Genomic DNA, 21,346 nt, shown 5'->3' on the forward strand with positions numbered 1-21,346 from the left:
AAGCCGAGTCTTTCTGACCTTAAACTTACCCTTCCTAGTTATTTAAGTATGGTAGTGGAGTGCTCGATGTTCTTCCAGTACCCTTTACACATACTGAATAACTAATCTAATTGAGGGTCGATGGGTATTCAGTATTCGGCCACAGGTTCATGCTAATAAATACACTCAAACTCAATATTCACAAACAAAACCCGTACAAAATGAATTATCAAGTACTATGTATAATAAAACGGTTGTTTGCTTGAAAAATCGGAACAGGGGATCCAAATATTAGCTTCCCTGCTCAAGCACAATTCTCATATCGGATGTCATTCCTGCACGCAATATGATAATGTGGTTATCTATTTTCCGAATTAATCCTCATAAAAAAGATCTGTACTAGACAAGGCTATGATTCATGTTTGATTGGACTTTATTTGATGGTTTGCGAATATTTGTCCACTTGGCCTTACTTGTTTGATCTGTCAGAGTAGTGTCGCTATTTCGTCGTCAGCGGTGGTTTTATAATAGTTTATGTTGTTTTAGCTTTCTATTTCTATTGTTAATGTTTCGTTTTTGTGTCAGTATTTTTAGGACATTTTGTTGTTACAAGTATAAATATCATAACATGTGGGTAATTATGTGTTTTGGTAAATCGGAAGCTATTTTTTTCAAGGTTTACTACAAATACTTTTGCGAGTATGGCTCATGTGAGATTGCCCTATCCGCTTTGTTCTTGTTTTGTTCTCGTTGCGTTTGAACGTTTGCTATGGTGTCTGAGTCTTGTTATTGACTATAGTCATCGTTGTTTTTAACTGAAGTGTAATCGTCTGATAAATGTTTTTCTTGTCGAATACTAGTTGTTTTTTTTTTTTTTGTAATGTTGTTTATTATAATACTTGCCATGGCAGACGAAACCAGCGAGGTAAGAAGGACCAGCATGGCAAACCAAAAATTCAAAGTTTCCCATTAATCAAATGAAAGCACTAAAAATTTTATATTAAAAAAAATAGACAATAGGATTATATCAGGAGTATTTATTTTGAAGGATTTTTATACTGATGCAAATACATCCTGAAAAAATTAATTTCAAAAATTTTGAAAGGGTAAAACAGAAGATTTTTTTANTGTATGTGTGTGTGTGTGTGTGTGTGTTTTATACACGCTCGACCCTTATCTATTGCAACCCTTCACATTCCTCCCTTTTCACATCTGCACGTGTTCATCACCAACAAACCCCTCCTTCGTTACATCCCTCAAGCTTTGTTAATACTAATATTTTTAATAGAATCCACTCTGTGCTTTCATCGAGTTAAGACCGAAAATTCCCTAATTGGAATTTGTTACTCCAATTTTGTATTGTATTGTCGTGTAATAAATAGTGTTCTTTTTAAAAACTATTTCAATTCACACAAAACCAAAACTTATGTATACTTTATTGTAACAGAATTACATTCAATTTCTGCTAAATTTAAAATAAGTGGGGTGATTATGTTAAGGCCCAAATTCAACTTTTCCAAACTTTTCATCAACTTTTATTGCGATGATCATTGTGAAATATTGCCACTTATTTTTGCCAGTTACTCACATAAAATCCCAATAAAAGGTGTTAAAATTAGAAAAAAGTATGCTTTATTTTTCACAATAATAAAACTGATTGTACCTAAAGTTAAATGTCCAAAAAAGCTATGTTATTTATGCTGTTTTCTTCACTTAAGTTATATTTGACTAATTGGAGATCGTGCCCTGGGGCACTCACAACAGAAAACACCCAAGAATGTCACAACTACGCAGAAAACCAACACTTTGAGCCCTGAAGATGATCTCAATAAAGATCGAAACGTTATAAAGAAAATGTTTTTCTAAAACCTACGTCACACCAGACCGCATCAAACGATCTCCAAATAATCATTGATTAACGGTCACTAAACACCACACATTTCTACACGTTATACACAAATACATTTTTTAGATGACTTAACACCTTCGGCATTATAGCTTCCTCGTTGTCGTGTTAAAAAACTAAACTACCTGGCCTTTTTTGCACAATGGGATTAAATTCGCTGAGCAAGAATCCCTTATCTTTTTTCTCCTGAGTCGAATTTGAAGAAGTGGAGCAAATAAGAGATAAGCGTCGCTTTTCAACTTACTAGCCTATCACAGCATACTCGACATCACCCTCCTAAGTATTTGAAATTCATGTTAATGTTTCTTTTATGGAAATACACACATCAAATACTCGTGATGACAGTCCCTGATTTTCAGACTATATGAATCGCCTATGTTTGCCTATGATTTACTTACACTTTCAAGCGCTTCACGCTTAATGAGGTTTGACGAAGCACATGAAAGTGTTTGCCGTCTAAGAGAAAGTAAAACGTTATAATACAGAGCTCAAAATCTATCAATAAAAAAGAACAATGTTTTTTGTTCGACGAACGACAGATGGGATTTAGAAATTCATGTGTTTAAAAAGTAAATACCCATTGGAAATTATGGTCAAGCATATTCGGATTGTGTGGTCCCAGTCGCATTTTGCAAGAGGAATTTTTCCGACTAAAACACGGCTGCTGGATAGTTTGAAAAATGTTCAAAGAAGACGTCTAGGAAGAAATTCTGTTATCCAACATATATTTGTGTTTGTATTTTGGGGTTTGACCTTTTGCTTTAATCTCAAAAAATTGTCTCAATTTTGCATGATTGAGGTGAATCATAAGTTCGCGAGTGTTGTACAAATTTGAGAAACTGCACTATAACCATTAACCTCTGTTTACACGAGATATAAGACCAGGTGAGGAAATTTAACTTTAGGAAACTTTGTTAACTAACATACTCTTTGTAAAGTTACGTACACCGTCCTTCTAGCTTTTCTACAACCAACCGAACATTACGTTTTTAAATTGACAGATAATATTAATTTCACAATATTTAAAAAATATCGGATTTGTGTATATACAAATTGTTTACAACAGCGTGTTAAAAACCACACACCTCATACAATTATTCCTGACGGAACTTTTTAGCACTTCTTGCGCTAAAATTTATGTTTACGTACTTTTTTTTTTAAAGAATTGATTTAATAATTTTGAAGAAACACTACAATAATTTTTAACAAAATGAGTATATAATTTTTGAAGAATCGATTCAACATTTTTGAAAAGAAACAATAAAATAATTTTTAACTACATGAATAAATATTGTTTTATAGAATCACTTTAACAATTTTGAAGAAAAAATTAAAATTATTTTTAATAAATCGACTCGGGGTCGTCGGTGGCCGCAACGGTAGGCGTTGACACGGCGCTCATCAAAGTAAAGTAAAGGTCTCGGGTTCGAATCCAGCGGCCCTGCATTCGAACCCGACATACTTACAAATGGGCTTTTCTTCAAAACACGGGCACCCTGAGGGTTGATATAACCACTGCCGTTGCACTCTCCTTAAAAAAATAAAATAAAATAAATAAAAATCGAAGGGTACATAAATTTAAATCTAATCTACTGGTTGTATATAATAGATATACAGTTTTAGATAAAAGTAAATGAAAAAATCGAATAAATATTTTTAAGAAACTGTTTGATCGTTTCTTTAAAATATTTATTCGATTTTTTTAGGCTTCATTTGTTTTTTATATACAACAGTCTATAACTATAACTATATATNTATATATAATAAAACAATTTAAAAAATGATAAAACAATTTTTTTAACACTATTATTTAATTTTTTAAAGAAACAAATCATTTTTAAAGTGTGTATTTGATCCAAGAATATGTCAAAACACCATTTTTGAAATAAAGAATTAAATTTTAAAAATCAAAATCATTATTTAATCAAAAACAATCAAAATTTAAAAAGAGAGATCATGCCATTTTTCAAAGAAACTGATAAATAATTTTGAAAAATTAAACTATTCAATAATTTTTGAAGAAGAACCGATTAAATTAAATTATTTTTAAAAGAAACGACCAAACAATTTGTTTAAAAAAATGAAATCATTTTTAAAGAAACTGTTGTATAATTGTTAAAATAACAACTAAATAATGTTTAAAGAAACGATTAAATAATTTTTTAATGAAACGATTCAATTAACAATAAACAATTAAATTATTTTTTAAAGCTATATTTTAAAGCTTTTTTTTTTAAAGAATCGATTAAATATATTTTAAAACACGATTTTTGCCTTTCATGAACTGTGTTTTGTTCAAACAGTCCAAAACATACCAAACATGACAAATGGAAATGTACCGTGAACGATATGGATCAGTTGTGGTGAAACGTTAAAAAAAACCATTATTGGCCTTTTGTGACCGGGAGTTTTAATTTTCTTCAACTTTCCCACAGGCAATTGAGCCACATGTACGCTAGATTCCAGTCGGGTAGCAATGTCAAACTGTAAATAAATCATAGGATTTTTGGGTCGGGTCCCAGTCTATAAATAAAACCTACTTTTAAAAATCAATCAACGGCCTTTTTTAGTCCTCCATGGCCAAAATATTTTGACATGGTCGGTTATGCGGTTTTGGATGCATGGAACAGAACTGAACTTTATCTGAAATGATAAGGATGTCTGATTCAAAGGCAGTCTCTATTATCGAGTGTAATTCTATAATTTTTTTGTTGTCAAATAATTTTACCAAATTACCATTCCTATTCCTTTTGTTGGAAAGAGTAGTCCTCCATTCCTTTTCTTCGATGATAGATTCAAGCAAAACACTAGTGAATTCCATCAACCGATTTAACTGAATATAATCTTACCATTTGATTTAAAACCAATCAGAAAAAGATTAGAATGTTATTCAGTGATATAGTGCACTATATTTGTGTTATTGTTTGATCTCCTGTACCTGCGTGTTTAGGGATGAGTAATAACCTGGTTGTACTAAATTTCGAATGTTTTGGCCTGAAAAAATAAACATAGTCGTGGTTATTCAAAATGACGAAATCGGGGTTGGATGCTGGACGAGAGAAAAGTAAGAATTATTTTTTTTAAAAATCACTCTTAATCCCGTTTGATGGAATCAAATGACAGAACAAAAAGTAAAGTTTATTATTACTTATCCAAGATGAACAATTAAACGAAAATTGTTCAAAGGTCATTTTCAAATTTATCATCTAGAAAATGAAATCATGATTCGTGATTTTATAATTACTGATGCATGCTGTACTGATAAATTCATACCGAAGTTTGTAATCCTTCGAATTTAATCATAAACGTTGTTTGTGAAATTTTAAAATTCTAAAATCATATAGTGATTTTCAATTTGAAATAGATGAGAGTGCAAATCGGCCAAAATAAAATCGATAAAAGTATTTTCGGTTTTTTGTCAAGGATCTAGTTGCTTTCATCAGAGCATTCGTTGAGTGTGGTTTGGTACAATTTATCACCTTTGTTCCCTTATGGCTCTGTCTCCGAAGCGAGAATAGGCGGACCAGAAGTATTCAATTTTATTCAAATTACAGGCTACAGCTCATCGACCCCAAAGTGCAATTTGGCAGAGTAATTAAAAACCATCCTTTCTGATTACATTGATCAGTTTGTACATTTTCTTAAGTAGTGTGGTTTTTTATTTATGCCTTTGGGAGCATAAATAGATTGTTAACAGTAAATGTATGGTTGGTACCATTTTGGGGCGAGGAGAGTGTGATTGGAATCGAAAAGCATAAAAAAAGTAATGTTTGTACCAAAGCTTGTCTTTGAATTTGAGTTCTACATGGGTAATGAAGAGGGAAAAGCTGAGCGTTTTTATATTGTAAGAGTTTTTGTACTTTTGCACCCTTAGCCACCTTCCAAATATAAGCAATTTAAATTTTTATAGTATGGAAGTTGAAAAAGTGTAAAACTGGTAGCTTTCGCTTAAACAGTAATAATTGAATATATTTAAAGGAAGGACTCGGCAAAGGGTGATGGATATGTTGACAGCTTGTGCTATTGCGATTGCCGATGCCATTCAACCGAAAGGACCCTTCGGACGAAAATTGACATTTTTTGGGTGATTGTTCTACTAATTCGCCGACGGGTCCGAACCTCCGGCAGATAGAAAGTAGAAGAGGAGCCGGTCTCTGCTAAGGTCAGGGGAACTTCGACGAGGAAATAGGATCGATATACGTGCGCAGAGGTTCTCCCACTACCGCGAGCAGCCGGCAATCGCACTAGCAGCTCAGCTGTAGTAGAGAGAAAGACAGATTAACGCCATGTCCCGTCCTCCTGTTTTTCCAGATTACCTCTTTACGAGAATGGCACAAGAAGAACAGGAATCGAAGGCGCCGAAGAGCGTGTACAACCGATGGATCAAGGACAATTTGTTCCTCTTCTGCACGGCTTTCGGCGTAATCGTCGGGGCGGCACTTGGTAAGTTCCTTTCAAATTATGTTTATTCGGCCGGCTTAAGACCGGCAATCGATGTTAAAACCATGTAGCATAACCGAAACCCCTTCTATCACATTGTTTATCCGGTTATTACCGTACGCACGCTTTTTAGACTTAAAAGAACCGTTTTTTTCCGTGGAGGGGGTTACTCCACTTTTACTTTTTATCTTGGAAAAGATTAGAAAATTTATGCTGACCCTCGCAGAAAATTCCGTTGGGAAATTGTTTCATACTTACAAAACTGTGCTCTTTTGTACACACTCGGTGGTTTATTTTTTTTTCTGCTGAACCGGCAAATAACTCATATAATTTATATTCTACAACACCTAGCACATTCTTTTTACATCGGGAACTTTTCTGTAAATTTTTAATAAACTGGTAATGGGAAAATAAACAAGTCGAATACGTTTAATTTTGCTGATGAATACTGCTTATCTTAAGAGGTATAAGGAAAGATTTGTTTCAAGTCATTTTTAATTCAATTTTCAAGTATAAAATTTGCAAAAAAAAAACCCTGTAAATATAAATTTTAATATGAATGGCAGACCAATTTATTTATCATAAATGGCGGCAGTTCAACAATTTTGTCACTATTATATATTTTTATTGTAGATTTCTTTCTTCACATAAGGAAATTTAAGTGTATTTAGGTATTATATGTTTATTATTTAAATTAAACTATTTTCAATAAAATTACAAATGTAAAATCATGTATTTTGTTTCAAAATTATTAATAAATTCTCCATTTTTAAACATCTGAATTATTAATAATTTGCAAATAACATAGGGAATTGAAGAAAAGGCAAAAAAACAGATTTGCTATTTTCTCTGGTTGCCACTTGTATTGTTGAAAGTGTACAAACAAACTGGATATGTCATTAAATCCAATCAACCAAAATTGCAACTTTTGGTCCTCACAATGCAAGCGAGAATTCTTGAGACGTGGGCGGACCCATTCACTAACGATCCCTATATGTACTCGGTAAACTGGTTTGGTCGGCTTGAATCAAAACCTGCCACACTTCCTTTTTTTTAATTTTTTCCCCTCCTTTTACCATCTCTTCTTGCTAATCACTCAATATCCCAAATGTCTCGGCCGACGCTGACACTCAGGGAGAAAATATATCAGGTTTTTTTATTCTTTGTATTCGCCACTGGATTATTTTCGATTGGTTGGAGTTTGGAGATAACTAAATTCATAAGGGTTGAAAGTTTCCATCCGCCCCGAGGTTCCTCAATTGAAATATGGGCCTGCGCTTTATGTGAAATTATCGATGATTCGACTAATCGTTATTCTTCCCTGAGGGCTGCTTTAATATCAATCTATTACTACTCATAGTTCTATGGTTAAGTGTAAAATACTTAATTAACAACAAAAATAAAAAACAACACAATAAGAAAAATTTCACAATATTAGCAACCCTCATGATGCGCATAATAATAAACATTGAAATAACTAAAAACAAAACGACTTAAACTAAACAAAAATGTACTGTCATACAATATTTCATGCTTAAAGAAAGTCAGTATTGGAAAATATACTTCTCCAATAGTGATTTATACAGGGAAACCCCTCACTGCTTTTTTCCTTCCGTTAAAAATTCATTTCTCCCCAGAATCAAAATTCAAATTACTATTTTATACATATTGATCTCATTTTTGTCAATCAGACATCGCTCAATTTTATCAATAAATATTTTCCTTTGTGTTTAAAGTGTTTTCAGTGTTCTTTAGATTACACGACTGGCTAGGTGGGCTGTAGCAATTTAAGTTTGTTCTAATTATCTTTTAACGAAATAAGTTTTGACATGCCGTTTATTTTGAAGCTGAAACCTGATTGACCGCCTTTCAAGAAGTTGAAATCTTCAAAACGTTTGAGGTAAATCATTTCACTGAGACTTTTTGCAAGGATGGTCATAACTAGCAGAATTTTCGAGAAACTTTGGTCTGTTATCTAACATTTTCTTTCAAAAAGGCAATATTCGAATAATTTAATATTTAAAAAAAATTCTTTCTTGCATTTTAGAAGAAGTCTCTTATCGTATAAGCTAGTAAAGGTTTTCCTCCAATGGAATTGCTAAAAAAATTCTTGTTCATAATTTTTTCAGTTTCTGTTGAATTGCTACCATCTTAGCATATTTTTAAAACCTCTAACTTTTGTAATTTTCGTAGGCTAGAAACAAAAGTTGCGTTTTCTGGATTTTTCTTTGAAATAGTGGTGGCAGCCTTAGCTTGCTTGTTTTTGTAAACAAAAACCTGAACATCCAACAACTATTTTCCTTTAGTTTGCATTAATCTAGAAGAATGATTTGTTCAATGATAGACTGAGGTCGAGGCTGGACGCTGGTAGACAAAAAATGTTGATAATCCATTTTTTTCGAATTGGAGATTCTTTTGTATCATTTCGAAATCATTCTGCAAGATTATTATGTAAGCTCTCAAGTTGAATCACCTGACCTCAAAGGACACTTTCTTTGTAAATATGACAGAACCGGATTCATTTGGTAAATCTGGTTCACCAGACGCCAGCTAATTTTTTGCAAGATGTAGAAGAACGTAAAAGTTTTATTTGGTATTTTACCGAAATGTGCAATTATTTTGCAAAAGAAGCATGTACGATCTTAAGTTGCGAAGTTGAATCCGCTGGCCAAAAGGTCCTTCGTTATAAATTTGACTGAACATGATTCATTTGATAAAACTAATTGTTCAAACATCAACTCATTCTTTTCAATGTGCTGAAGAACCTAGCTCTATTTTGAATTTCACCAAATCACCATTTAAGCTCATACGTGCTGATATTGAAAAACGTGGCCAAAAGAAATGTTATCTGTATATTTGATTTAATCTAATATATCCAGTAAACCTTGTTGCCTAGAAATCAACATTTTTCAAGGTTTCTAAGAAACTGCAGTTCTATTTAGAATTTTACCAAAACTGACAATTAGTTTGTAAAAGCTACATGTAAGCTCATAGGTTTTGAAGTTGAATCACTTGCTCAAAAGGAACCTTTCTCGTAAATATAACAGACCCTGGTTCATTCGGTAAACCTGGTTGCTCAGACATCAACTTGTTTCCACGTGCAAAAAAAAAAAAAAAAAATACAGTTCTATTTTGGATTTTACCGAAATTAACAATTATTCTGCAAAAGCTTCATGAGAGCTTCATAGGTTTTGAAGTTGAATCAACTGGTTAAAAGAAATTTTCGTATATTTAGCATTAGATTTGCATGCATTCATTTGGAAAATTATATTTGCTAGATATCAATTCTGCGTTTGGTCAGAAATAAATCAGTACCAAGTTGGATTTTACCAAAAAATTATTCTGCAAAATGAGCATGTAAGCTCTTGGGGACTGAAGTGGAATCACCTGACCAAAAAGTACAATGTTTGTAAATTTGGCAGAACCTGATTCATTTGGCAAATTTGGTGAATAGAGATAAATTCATTTTTTTCAACATGCAGCAGGACCTAAAGTTATATTTGGGATTTAACCGAAATTGGCAATTATTGTGCAAGAACAACATGTAAGCTCTTAGGTACTGAAGTAGGATCACCTGACCAAAAAGAACAAAGTTTGGAAATGTGGCAGAACCTGGTTCTTTTGGTAAACGTTTCGATCTTTATTGAGATCATCTTCAGGGCTCAAAGTGTTTCTTTCCCGGTAGATGTCATTCTTGTCTGTCGTGTTGATAGTGGTCCAAAAAATCATTTAGTAAAGGTCACTAAACACCAACAATTTTTTCAAGGTTTATTTAAAATAAACTACAGCTCTATTTAGAATTTTACCGAAACTAACAATTATTCTGCAAAACCTACATGTAAGCTCATAGGTATTGAAGATGAATCACTTGCCCAAAAGGAACCTTCCTTGTAAATTTAACAGAACCTGATTCATTCGGTAAACCAGCTCAGACATCAACTTTACCTAAGTTCTATTTTGGATTTAACCGAAATTGGCAATTATTATGCAAGAACAAAATGTAAGCTTTCAAGTACTGAAGTAGGATCACCTCACTAAAAAGAACATAGTTTGTAAATTTGGCAGAACATGATTCTTTTGGTAAATCCGGTTGATGTTTGGTGATTAATACTGAGATACGTTTCTTAAGATGATTCTATTGATCTTGTTTTACTCTTTAACATCCTTGATGAAGCCTTGAAAGCGCCGGTTTATAGTTGTGAAACTTCAGTTTAAAGTTTCATTTTGCTTAAAGACCAGTGGCTGCTCTCAAACATCGCTTGATGGAGGATCTTTTATTTTCAAGGGTCTTTCCTGGAATTTCAAACAATTTAAACAATCCGAGACGTGCGTGATGTCATGGCATCTTCAGCTATCAGTGATATATGCTTGTTGATAATTTGTAAGATATGCTTGTGCAATAAGATGATAATTGCAATATTGTAATATTTTAAATCACCTGGAAGTTTCCACTTTGAAATAAATTAACCCAGGTTTGGTCAACTACGTTCAATTATTAGGGATCCTTCTTTACTTCTTAACAACCAAGACGGAGAATAGAAAATGTCGGTTTACATTGGGTCTTCAAATTTAAATTTTAATTTTACTTGAAGTTCAATGGCTGCTTTCAAAACAACTCCATGGAGGATTTTATTTTCTTTCTATAAATTTTTCAAATAATCTAAAAGCATGTGATTTTACTGCATCTTCACTTTAATATTCCTATTATCTAATGCTAAAATTATAATTAAATTAATCGATTAGTGATATATGAACGCATTTTATTGCTGAAAAAGGTTAACTCATGTTAGCTGCTGGGAGAATCGTTCCACTTTTTGTTGTAAAATAGGGTAAAATATTTTAGCTTGTTAAAACCTCGTCCTAATACATGCTTCAACTAACGTAGATTAAACGTACTTGGCGATTAGTCACTACAGATTTAGGTTTTACCGTACAGGGGAGGTCATGAATCGACCCAGGTCATGATTTCGCAACGGGTGCAGTAGAAAAGGCCGGCTGTAGTTCCAATAAAGAACAAGGTACGGTCACGCGAGGGGCCGCGACCTATACTAAGGTTTCATTCAACTTTTCCCATATTAATGCAAATAAAAGTTCATTCTTCCCTCGGGTCTTTGGACATTTCACGTCACGGATCATAAATTTGACATGGAAGTTCCTCAAATGGGTCAAAATGTCAAAAGAGGGTTTTAAATATTGAGAAACCTCTCGAAACCGATGAGACAATTTTAGAAAGTAAATATGCCATATCTTTCTCGTGTTTTTATATATTTTTTAAATGTGTAGGAAATGATAACGTTTAATCGTTGAAACTAGTACTATCAGTAAGTTAGTTCTTGTTGATTATATAAATCACTCCCTCATACAACGGAGATGTAATTTACTGTTTAAAAACTGGTTAGAAAATTTCATTTAATACTATTACCAATTAGATTATTTATTTTAACAATTTGGTCTTCAATCAACTTGGTTATTTTCTCGCTGGTCTCGGCAGTTCATCATGTCCAGTCATAGATGATCTGTTGATTTATCTCCTCGCAGGACTCATCGCAACATCTGACAATGTTAAGACAAATTGTCAAGACTTGGTTAGTTTGAACAAAACCACGGTGGTTCATATTCAATTAAGTTAACCGCTTTCAGAGTATTTAAAGCCCTCTTAATTAGGTTTAGACAAAGACTTCTTCAATTAAAAGGAAACATTCCCAAAAAGATTTAAACTTTCCGTTGAATTTATCGCAAATCGACTTTCCGAAAACGATATCCCTTGCTTGTTCATCTGGTTCATAGATTTAACCAGTTAATTAGCAACGTTTAATAATTGTTCTTTACAAAATTACCATGTATGTTGTAAAGTACTGTGTTGATCAGAAATATCTAGTTTATGTTTAAACTGAGCTTATTATACAAATATATAAATACAGCGAGAATAGACCAATCTAAAATATCTAAATGTGTGGTGTTTAGTGACCCTTACTTTAAGACTATTTGGAGATCTTGAGATGCGGTCTGGTGTGAAGTACGTTTTAGAAAAACATTTTCTTTATCGTGCCAACGTTTCGATCTTTATTGAGATCATCTTCTGAGCTCAAAGTGTTTGTTTTCTGCGTAGTTGTGTCATTGTAATAACTAAAATACCTAAGTAATTAATACATCAATATAAAAGTCTGTACCCGTGGTCGGAGCTCTCTGAAGCTGACTATCTGGAAGCAGATTGTGCAAGAACTGTGCACTGTCACCCTCTGATGTATTCCGTTCTCTTGTTAAACAGACACACATGTAAATACTACTATGAACAAGGTATTTGACTTGTAAATAGGGAGAAGTTGGGAAAGAGGACGAAGGCAAGAAAAAACGCACGGTCTGTACAAGTGGAAATAACGATATGCCGAGTGGCATCTGCCTATTGCACAGCGTTGATGACCTTTGTGTCATAATGCTTAATGAGTACACTGAATTCCGCAAAAATAATTTATTTCTATAAGCAAAACTGTAAATCTAAAGAAAAACGGACTGGCCACCGGATCTAAAACACACTCGTAACGGACATACTTCTATGAATAACACCATCACTCCTCCTCTGTATATAATCCCAGGATAGTTGTAAAAACGATGAATTAAAAAGAAAACGCCCATAACTAACTATGACTGTGCAGACGAAACGCTTTTGAGCGGAGGAAAGCGAGGACAGGTGGACCAGGCTAATCTTTGTCGTGTCCCTGATCAGCACATATGATAGAATTGGTTAAGGGTCTCTTTGGCGATGGAAAGGTCGAATTTATACATAATAAATCACTCACACAATTTTGATGCTTCCAAATATACTGCGGAAATTCAAAAGAAAAACGATAATTGTGATGACCTCACACATAAACTACTATAAACAACATTTCTACCCACTAGATCTATATAATTTCCTCGATAACTTGTAAAGCGGACGAACTCAAGACAAAACCCACTGGACTAACTATGACCATGCCAGAAAATTGTAATGAAACGTCTCTGACCTAAACAGTATCGAGTAAAAGTGGAAAGTCCGATTTTCAGATCGGCTAACAACATCGATTTCTCAAAAATCCTTTGCCTTTCTATAGACAACACACACAAATGAAATCAAAACTATAATTGGGTCGTTACTGATCATTTTTGTCAGCCTTCCTCGCTGGGTTGGTCAGTCAGACTCGTTTCGGCTTTTCGCCATCTTCAGGGTCTAATTTGATGAATGAGCGCACTGAAGATGGTGAAATGCCGAAACGCCTCAGACAGGCCAACCCAACGAGAAAAGGAAGACCAAAATTATCGGTAACGATCAAATTACAGAAATGATAAGTGGTGGAGTGAGTGTGTTCAATCATTTCAAAAAGATAGTTCCTACTCACAGTACGTTGTTTACAATGATCCGGATTTCGAGCTTATAACTGAAATCATCAGGTTGTAGAACTCCTTCAACCTAAAGATGAGCTATGAGCTCGAAATACGGATCATTGTAAACAACTTACTGTCAGAGGAACTATCTTTTTGAAAGGATCAAATTACAATCTCCACAGACCACACGGAGAAACAAAGTCAAAACTTTACACATCTCTCTTTTATGAAATGCCTCGAGACTTGTTAAGAGATGACAATTATGTAACCGTTGAACACGGCCTACCGGATGGTTGAGTACAGCTTACAAAAATTTTGCATTCCTATCTCAAAAGTCTTCTTTCGTGTTGCACACCGCAGTTCTCTTTCATCCCTTCTTCAATATAGCAACAAGTGTTTCACAAAGCTCACCGGGACCACGCTGTTCTCCATTTTTTTAAACTCTTAAAACCAAGGATGTGTCAATAGTACTGATGACATTGACCTCTACTGTTCCTCTTGGAGGATCAGCGATATATTAAGACGTGTACATTTAGAAGACTTACAAACAAACCGCTTCAACTACGGTAAAAGTTGAAAATCAACTTTCACGATAACCTGTGAAGAGGACAATTCAGGGGAAAATGCACAGGTATAACTTGACCAAAACCAAAAAAATAGCAGACGACACGCTTCTGACTGAATTTATGCGAGAATTGGCTTACGGATGAACATGCTTCTTTGAAAATTTTCACTTTTGATCAAATATTTACCCTTTCTTCCTGAAGATTCAGTATAGTTTAAGTGTCCTGAATGTGAATATTATTTTCTTTGATTGCCAAAAATAATTTTTATATTCAATCAAAGTATTCTACTCACTCAAAGTGTTTGTTTTCTGCGTAAACGCATTTTTTGTATTGTATAAATTCACTTTTTTTTCCACATCCTACATGTATTTGTTAAATGTAAACAATGTTTGTAAATCCCAGGCCCTGAAGATGATCTCAATAAAGATCGAAACATTGGCCCGATAAAGAAAATGCTTTTCTGAAACCTACATCACACCAGACCGCATCTCACGATTTCCGAATAATCATCGACTAAAGGTCACTAATCACCACACATTATTTTCTTTTTACTAGGGATGCGGCATTTGAAGTAATTTGTCGTTTAGTTCCCTTTAAGTACTTCAAAGTAGTACTCCAATCAAACTCACCGAAGAAACCATTGTTTGGGCCAAACCGCTTAGAAAAGTTGGACTTCCCAAATTACTGAATATTTTTATTCTGAAAAAGTTTGAAAGGATTTATTACAGCTTTCTTTCACACATCGTTAAAAAGATTTTATACAGACGACAATATTTATTCGATTGATCTCGTAAAGAGGAACAAAATCTATATTGAAAATGGGGAAAACAGAGATTTTTTTACAATCGAAAAATTTAATTATATATGGTATTGGATTGTAGCGTGATGCACGAACCTACCAATTTTAGATATTCAAGCATAAAGTTTATTAACTGTTTTGTTATTTTGTTTAATTCATTCCACTTAGTTTTCCGTTTATTGTCAACTGTTAATTTCCTTTCGCTGTTATCTGATGAAAAATAAATAAACTACATCCCGGCTAGGAGTATTTGTTTCTCAAAATTTCAAATATTTTCCAATGAATCCCACCAACGTTGACACATATCATTTTTCTCATCACGGGCAAATTACAATACCCCAATGATCAAATAAATTGCATTATTTACACATCGATTACACCGCTTAAAAAAACTGCATGTTACAAAATAATAACTGACTCGACAAAACTGGCTTCTGTTCGAAATTATTGACTTAATGCGTCACTGAAAAACAATGCGAGAATAACGACCAGTCATCAACACACGAATTGCATTTCTTAAGTAGCGATTACACGTGCAAAACCTTAAAACAATACAGTTAAATGCAGTGACTGTGCAGAATAAACAGGCACAAACTGAAGCACCCTGTACAAATGCATAGATAATGCATGCTAAACTATCCACTGAAACATTACACGCACCAGGACTTGAAAAGAAAGCAAATTCAAAAGAAAGCACTATAGAAAAGGTTATAAACGTGACTAACATAAACTAGCGACAATAAGAATATTACATAAAATAATTTCACATATCAAATGTTAGTTAGGTCGTTACAGATCATCTTGGCCTGCCTATTCCCGCTTCTATCGGTCGGTCTATCGATCTATCAGACATGGTTTGGCATTTCGACATCTTCAGAGATGATCAGGTGTCAATTCTGTGAAGTCAAGTCACACACAAACACACACACAAAATCGCTGACACTTCAACAAAGTCCATCACACTCTCACCTAAAAAAATTAATTACATCAAAATTTGCCAAAAACAAACTCCGGAAAATGCACAGTCCAGTGAAAAAGACTAAAAACGCGAATAACCCAAACTAGCGTATTATTTAAAACAAGGTATACAATGGTGATGATGGTAATGGGATAGTAGGAAGCAAACTGTCCAATAAAATTAAAAAAGAAAAAAATCAGACGTTGTGTATTCTTCTCTTTTGCTGCCTTTTGACGTACTGTGCTCTTCCAGTTCCTTTAGTTCAATCGAATCGACCGTCTTAAAAATATTAGATCATTGACTGCTATTGCTGCAATTATTTTTTGAGTTTTTTCTTAATGTCTTAGGTTATATCTCCATTGAGCAGTGGTTCCCTTCATTGCACAGCCTAAAATGGTTCATCATTGAATGTACCCATGCTAAGTAGATGTTTTGTAGGATGCCAGTAGTTCCTATCACTTCTCTGAGGTTTACCTTGCCTAACGATAGCAATGTGTTTTCTACTTTTGGTGATAGGTCTTTAATCAAAAGTTTACTGTTAAGAAGTTAGGGATGTGTAGGTTAAGTAGGAAGGAATATGGATAAATTATGTTGGATTTAACTTAAGTAGGATTAGGTTTTAAGGACTGGTTAGGTAGGACAAGGGTTAGGTTTAGGGACATGTTATGTAGGTTAGGGATAGCTAGATTAGGTAAGGTTAGAAATCAGTTTACTGTGTCTGGCACCTCTAGAAGTCGTCGACTTCTCTTTTTTTGTGGACTCATTCTGAGATAGAGGAATCTGAGTTTGAATTTATTATCCTGTATGTTCTGGGCCAATATATTGTCTAGGCAATTTATCTAGTTTTTCATTTCCCTGAATTTCTTTGTGTCTTGAATGGGGATATCAGACAAGTTGCCCATAGTTTGTATTGTTGCATATCAGTTAAACAGCCAACAAAAACCAATAAATGTACAAACCAGCCGAACCAACACATGGCTGTGCAGAATGCTGCGAACGAATCTGTGACAGACCAAACTAATAGGAATGGAAGCAAAGATGCTTCTTTCCAAAATGCAGTGAGAATAAGCTTACCAACAAGATTCTCTGCTAATTTCTGGTACAAAATTTTAAAATGAAATAAATAATTAACAAAATAAAGTAATTTCACTTAGTAATTCAATGATCTCGTTGGTGAGATAAAAAAGGTTGAAAGAAAAAGTAAATTTATATTTTTGCATGCTGCTTAGTCTTGAATGCGTAGTCAATGTGATAATGTCTACCAGTGCAAATAGGATGCCCTTCTTGGTAAACATCCCCCTCTCAGCCCTCACCCTCACTTTTGTTGGATAATTCATAAATACATATTTGGTTGTTTGACTAGCTGGAACTAATTTTCGCATTTGCGTCAGAAAACAAACAACCATGGAAAAAATAGATTGTCAGTATTGATGTACATGAAAAATTCACACTTCATTTCTACTTTATGATAAAAAAAGATTATGGTGTTTAATGTCTATATAAAAAGGAAGTAATGTAATAGTAATTTGTTAAATGGTCCTTTAATGTAATAATCACCTTTTAATTAGATATAACAAACCATTATATCAGTTATGTATTTACTATTTTACTGTACTATAGAAACTGTCATGTTATTGTAGATGATGGTTTAAACAATTAGCTAAGTGCACATGCATAGAATCATTGAAAATCAGATCACTTGTAACGGGAAATTTTAATTAACTGAATTTAAAATGGTTATTATAACTTTCATTGCATTGCATATTATCGTACTTGCTTTGATTTATTTTCAGATGTTTAATTTAAAAGGTAATTATTTAAATAAAATGGTATTTATTTTTAGATTATGAAAAAAGCATCTAGTATTTAAAAAATTTACGTTTAAGTCACATTTTACTTTGATTTGCTAAGAAATGATAAGTAACTGTTGAAATGGTTTTCCAGTTGAATGAGAATTTTTTGATATATATATATATCAATATATATTTTGATATATGATATATATATATATATAACAAAACCTGAGTACTCTAAAATAGGTCTCTCCTTTCATGTTGCACACCATTCTCTCTCATCTCTTTTTTTATATAGCTATTGGTGTTCCACGAGGCTCAATACTGGGACCCACACTGTTCTCCATTTTTGTAAATACTTTGACAAAATAAATAAATGAGAAACTCATGCAAATAAAACACTTATGTTTATGATAGAACTTAAAAAAAATAAACATCAAAATTAGTTGCATCCTCTACACAAAGTGCAAGGCCCTTGATCTCACACAAAATATTGGTATTCAAGGGAATTGATTTCTAATGGTCCAGGTCAACAATAACTTGCATGGGAATAAAATTGTCTCCAAATTGAATTTCAGCGATCATACAAAACGTCTTGTGGGTGGTAAAAGCTGCAATCAGCGTCCTGTTCCCATTGATTAAAAAAAATCTGGTATGAACAATCGAGACAACATCCTGCTTTATAATGTGATCATCAAACCCTTTCTTGAAGTCATATATACCTGCCAAACTTAAAAAACACCAAATAATACAAAATGAATTTTAAACTTGCTACAGGCTCAGGCATTTATATAAAATTAACAGAGCAACATAAAACAATGAACGCATGACTTGGATTAAAGAAGAAGTAGACAAAGTGGATATCTTGACGTTTGGGCTGGCTATCACCAGTGCTCTTGTGCCGATTCGGCCCACTGACACTACCACTTTCTTTTGCATTTGTGGTAGGATGAGTCTATATATATACACCATTTTTCAATGCCAAAAAAGGTCAGAAAATGGAAAATTGCAAGACTGTGTAACAGTTTGGCCAGTTTTGGTTTTATATTTAATTCTCCTCGATTATGTGCAGTTTAAATTAAATTGAAGTTAGTGTTTATTGATTGCCCATTATAACATTTGAGGAAGTAAGTAAAGAATTATTTGTCTTGGATGGATTCAAGATGTACTAGCTGAAAACTATCCCTCTTTGATAAATTATAAAATTTTTCTCCTTTCATACATTTTACAGGAGACCATGTCAAAGTTAATTACTGAAATTATGACTTTTCCCCAACCAGCATGCATTCCCGACATTGCTTTTTTAGACTACCACTTATTTCAGTCTGTGGCTCGGTAGAGAATATCAAAACCAAAGAAGTAAAAATGTGTGCCACCTAAAGACTCTTGGAAATGGTGAATAGGGCACAAAGTTTCTGGTATTGTTCAAGTTTTGTTACAGCGTTGGTATACTTTTACATTGTGGGAAAAGTTTCCTAACTGACGTCAATTATTAATAAAAAGTTTTAACAGTTATTGTACTACACTGGCAAATGAATATGTTGACATGGGATATTCTTTACAGCTAAAAATCTTCTGAATAAAAAAAAAAAAAGTTTGCCTCAGTTTTATTTCAAAGTTAAATGATCATTGTTATGGAATTATTAAAAATGAAAAGATATCTTGAGCATATTAAAGTGTTTAAAAAGACTCAAAATCGATGATTTATTCCTCTGTTATATTGTGTAGGGTAGTAAATGTCCTAACCTTAGGATATGGCCAATAAACTGAATCAAGGATCTTTCTTCCGCTCATATTGAAGGTTTTCTCAAGCAGGTTTAAAGGAATGATTGTTCAAATATTAATCGTAATGGGCTCCTTGTTTGAGAATATTCCACTCAGCAGTCGGATGTCACGAATAATTGACCATGTCTAAATCTCTTTAACCAATTTGTGGCCAAGTCGAAGAGGGCCTCCCTTTCTCTTCTGTTGATAAATGGGATACATGCAAAATAAAAAATACAAAGGAGACGTTGCAAAATGGAACTGCCTTGGTGTCAGAGGGGTGCAAAAAATTCCACAATACTATGGATTATAATAATAAAGATAAATTCTCTTTTGCACAATAAGAAACGCATACATTCAAAAAGAGCAATTCTTCTTGTTTATTGCTTATTTCTATCTTAAAAAGGAAGGCTCTATTCACATTTATGAGTAGAACCTTACTTTTAAATTTTTGAATTGATTTCTCACTACATCATACGATTTTTTAAATTCATTTTATTTTCATTATTTACATAATACTTAAATATTAATTGTTTCTTTTATTGTGTTTCAGGATTCACTCTGAGAACATTAAACCCAAGTGATGAGATGATCATGCTAATATCATATCCAGGCGAATTATTTATGAGGATTCTTAAACTTATGATTTTACCATTTGTGATTTCTTGTCTCATAATGGGTAAGTCAATCATGTTTATATTTATATCTTGAGAGCAGATGCTTTATTAAAATGCGTGAACTTTTTTCAGGAACTGCAACACTAAACATAAAGAAAAATGGGAAAATTGCTGTGAGAACGTTGTTGTACTTTATTTTGACGTCGTTGTTAAATGTTTTGCTAGCCGTGATGCTGACAACGTTAATACATCCTGGGGATCCACATTTAAAGCAGAACTCGACAATTGACCAGACAAAGTTAAATGCGATCAAGCCACTGGACAGTTTTCTCGATATGGGCAGGTTAGTTGCAGATATAAGGCAGATACGTTGGCCAAAGGATAAGCTTGACTAATGAATGTAACAAACATTTTTACAAATTCATAAAAAATACAAACAACAAAGCTTTCAAAAGCAAACAAAAAACGCCATACTTTCAAAAATTGTTTAAATATTTCGATTTGGCATTTACTTTATTTTTTATTTGCACACTAATTTTTATGTTTTGTTTATTTTGAGCATATATAGATGGCTTTTTTTTTGTAATTCATTCATTTTTTAAAACACAGCAAAATAAAGTTGAATTTTTTTATACATAAAACCACCACTGTATATAAATTGCTTCCTTATGACAAATCATTTTTAGTACCTTCAGGTGTTAAATTATTTCTATTCCAAAAGTTGATGCCTTATCAAATTAAAAAAAAATCATATTCCATGTTTCTTTCTTTTTTTTTCAATATGGAAACTAAGTGTGTAGATTAGATTATAAGTCATTAAGTGAAAATTTATGGAAGGCGTTCCCTTCCAAATAGACTGGGTGAGGCCATTTTTGTTACAGAAATCTTGTGCCTGACAATTTGTTCCAAGCTGCATTTGAACAGGTGAGTAAAAGTAGTATTTATGGCCAAATGATTGTTCAAATTGACTAAAAGAAAAATATAAAGTAAGGAAAACTACTGAAAAAATTCCTCAAACTTTTCAAAGTTTCACTAACTGGAAAAAAACATATCAAAAGGTTCATTAATATGTCTCATAGAACAATTTTTCAGGTTTGTTAATCATATTTTAACTCACTCTCTGATTAGTGAGAAAATTAACAACCCCTGAATATAAATTCCA

The 21,346-nt window shown here is 33.2% G+C and overlaps 1 protein-coding gene across 5 annotated transcripts in view; it reads left to right on the forward strand.

Annotated features, from left to right (window-relative positions):
- LOC106672446 (excitatory amino acid transporter 2) overlaps nucleotides 1-21,346 on the forward strand; it is an 82,094-nt gene that overhangs the window by 49,356 nt on the left and 11,392 nt on the right. For 4 of the 5 annotated variants that reach the window (XM_024228247.1, XM_014403885.2, XM_014403888.2 and 1 more), the window contains exons 2-5: nucleotides 6,197-6,328; nucleotides 20,121-20,246; nucleotides 20,317-20,527; nucleotides 21,066-21,108. In XM_024228247.1, coding sequence (XP_024084015.1) covers nucleotides 6,214-6,328; nucleotides 20,121-20,246; nucleotides 20,317-20,527; nucleotides 21,066-21,108 — 495 coding nt within the window. In that variant the 5' untranslated portion in view covers nucleotides 6,197-6,213. Of the gene's footprint in view, nucleotides 1-2,205; nucleotides 2,771-6,196; nucleotides 6,329-20,120; nucleotides 20,247-20,316; nucleotides 20,528-21,065; nucleotides 21,109-21,346 lie in introns of those variants that run through there. The other variant, XM_014403886.2, reaches the window with a different exon arrangement.

The sequence above is a fragment of the Cimex lectularius genome, unplaced genomic scaffold, assembly GCF_000648675.2.
Source record: "Cimex lectularius strain Harlan isolate CLEC.00 unplaced genomic scaffold, Clec_2.1 scaffold167, whole genome shotgun sequence".
Classification (NCBI taxonomy): Eukaryota; Metazoa; Arthropoda; class Insecta; order Hemiptera; family Cimicidae; genus Cimex; species Cimex lectularius.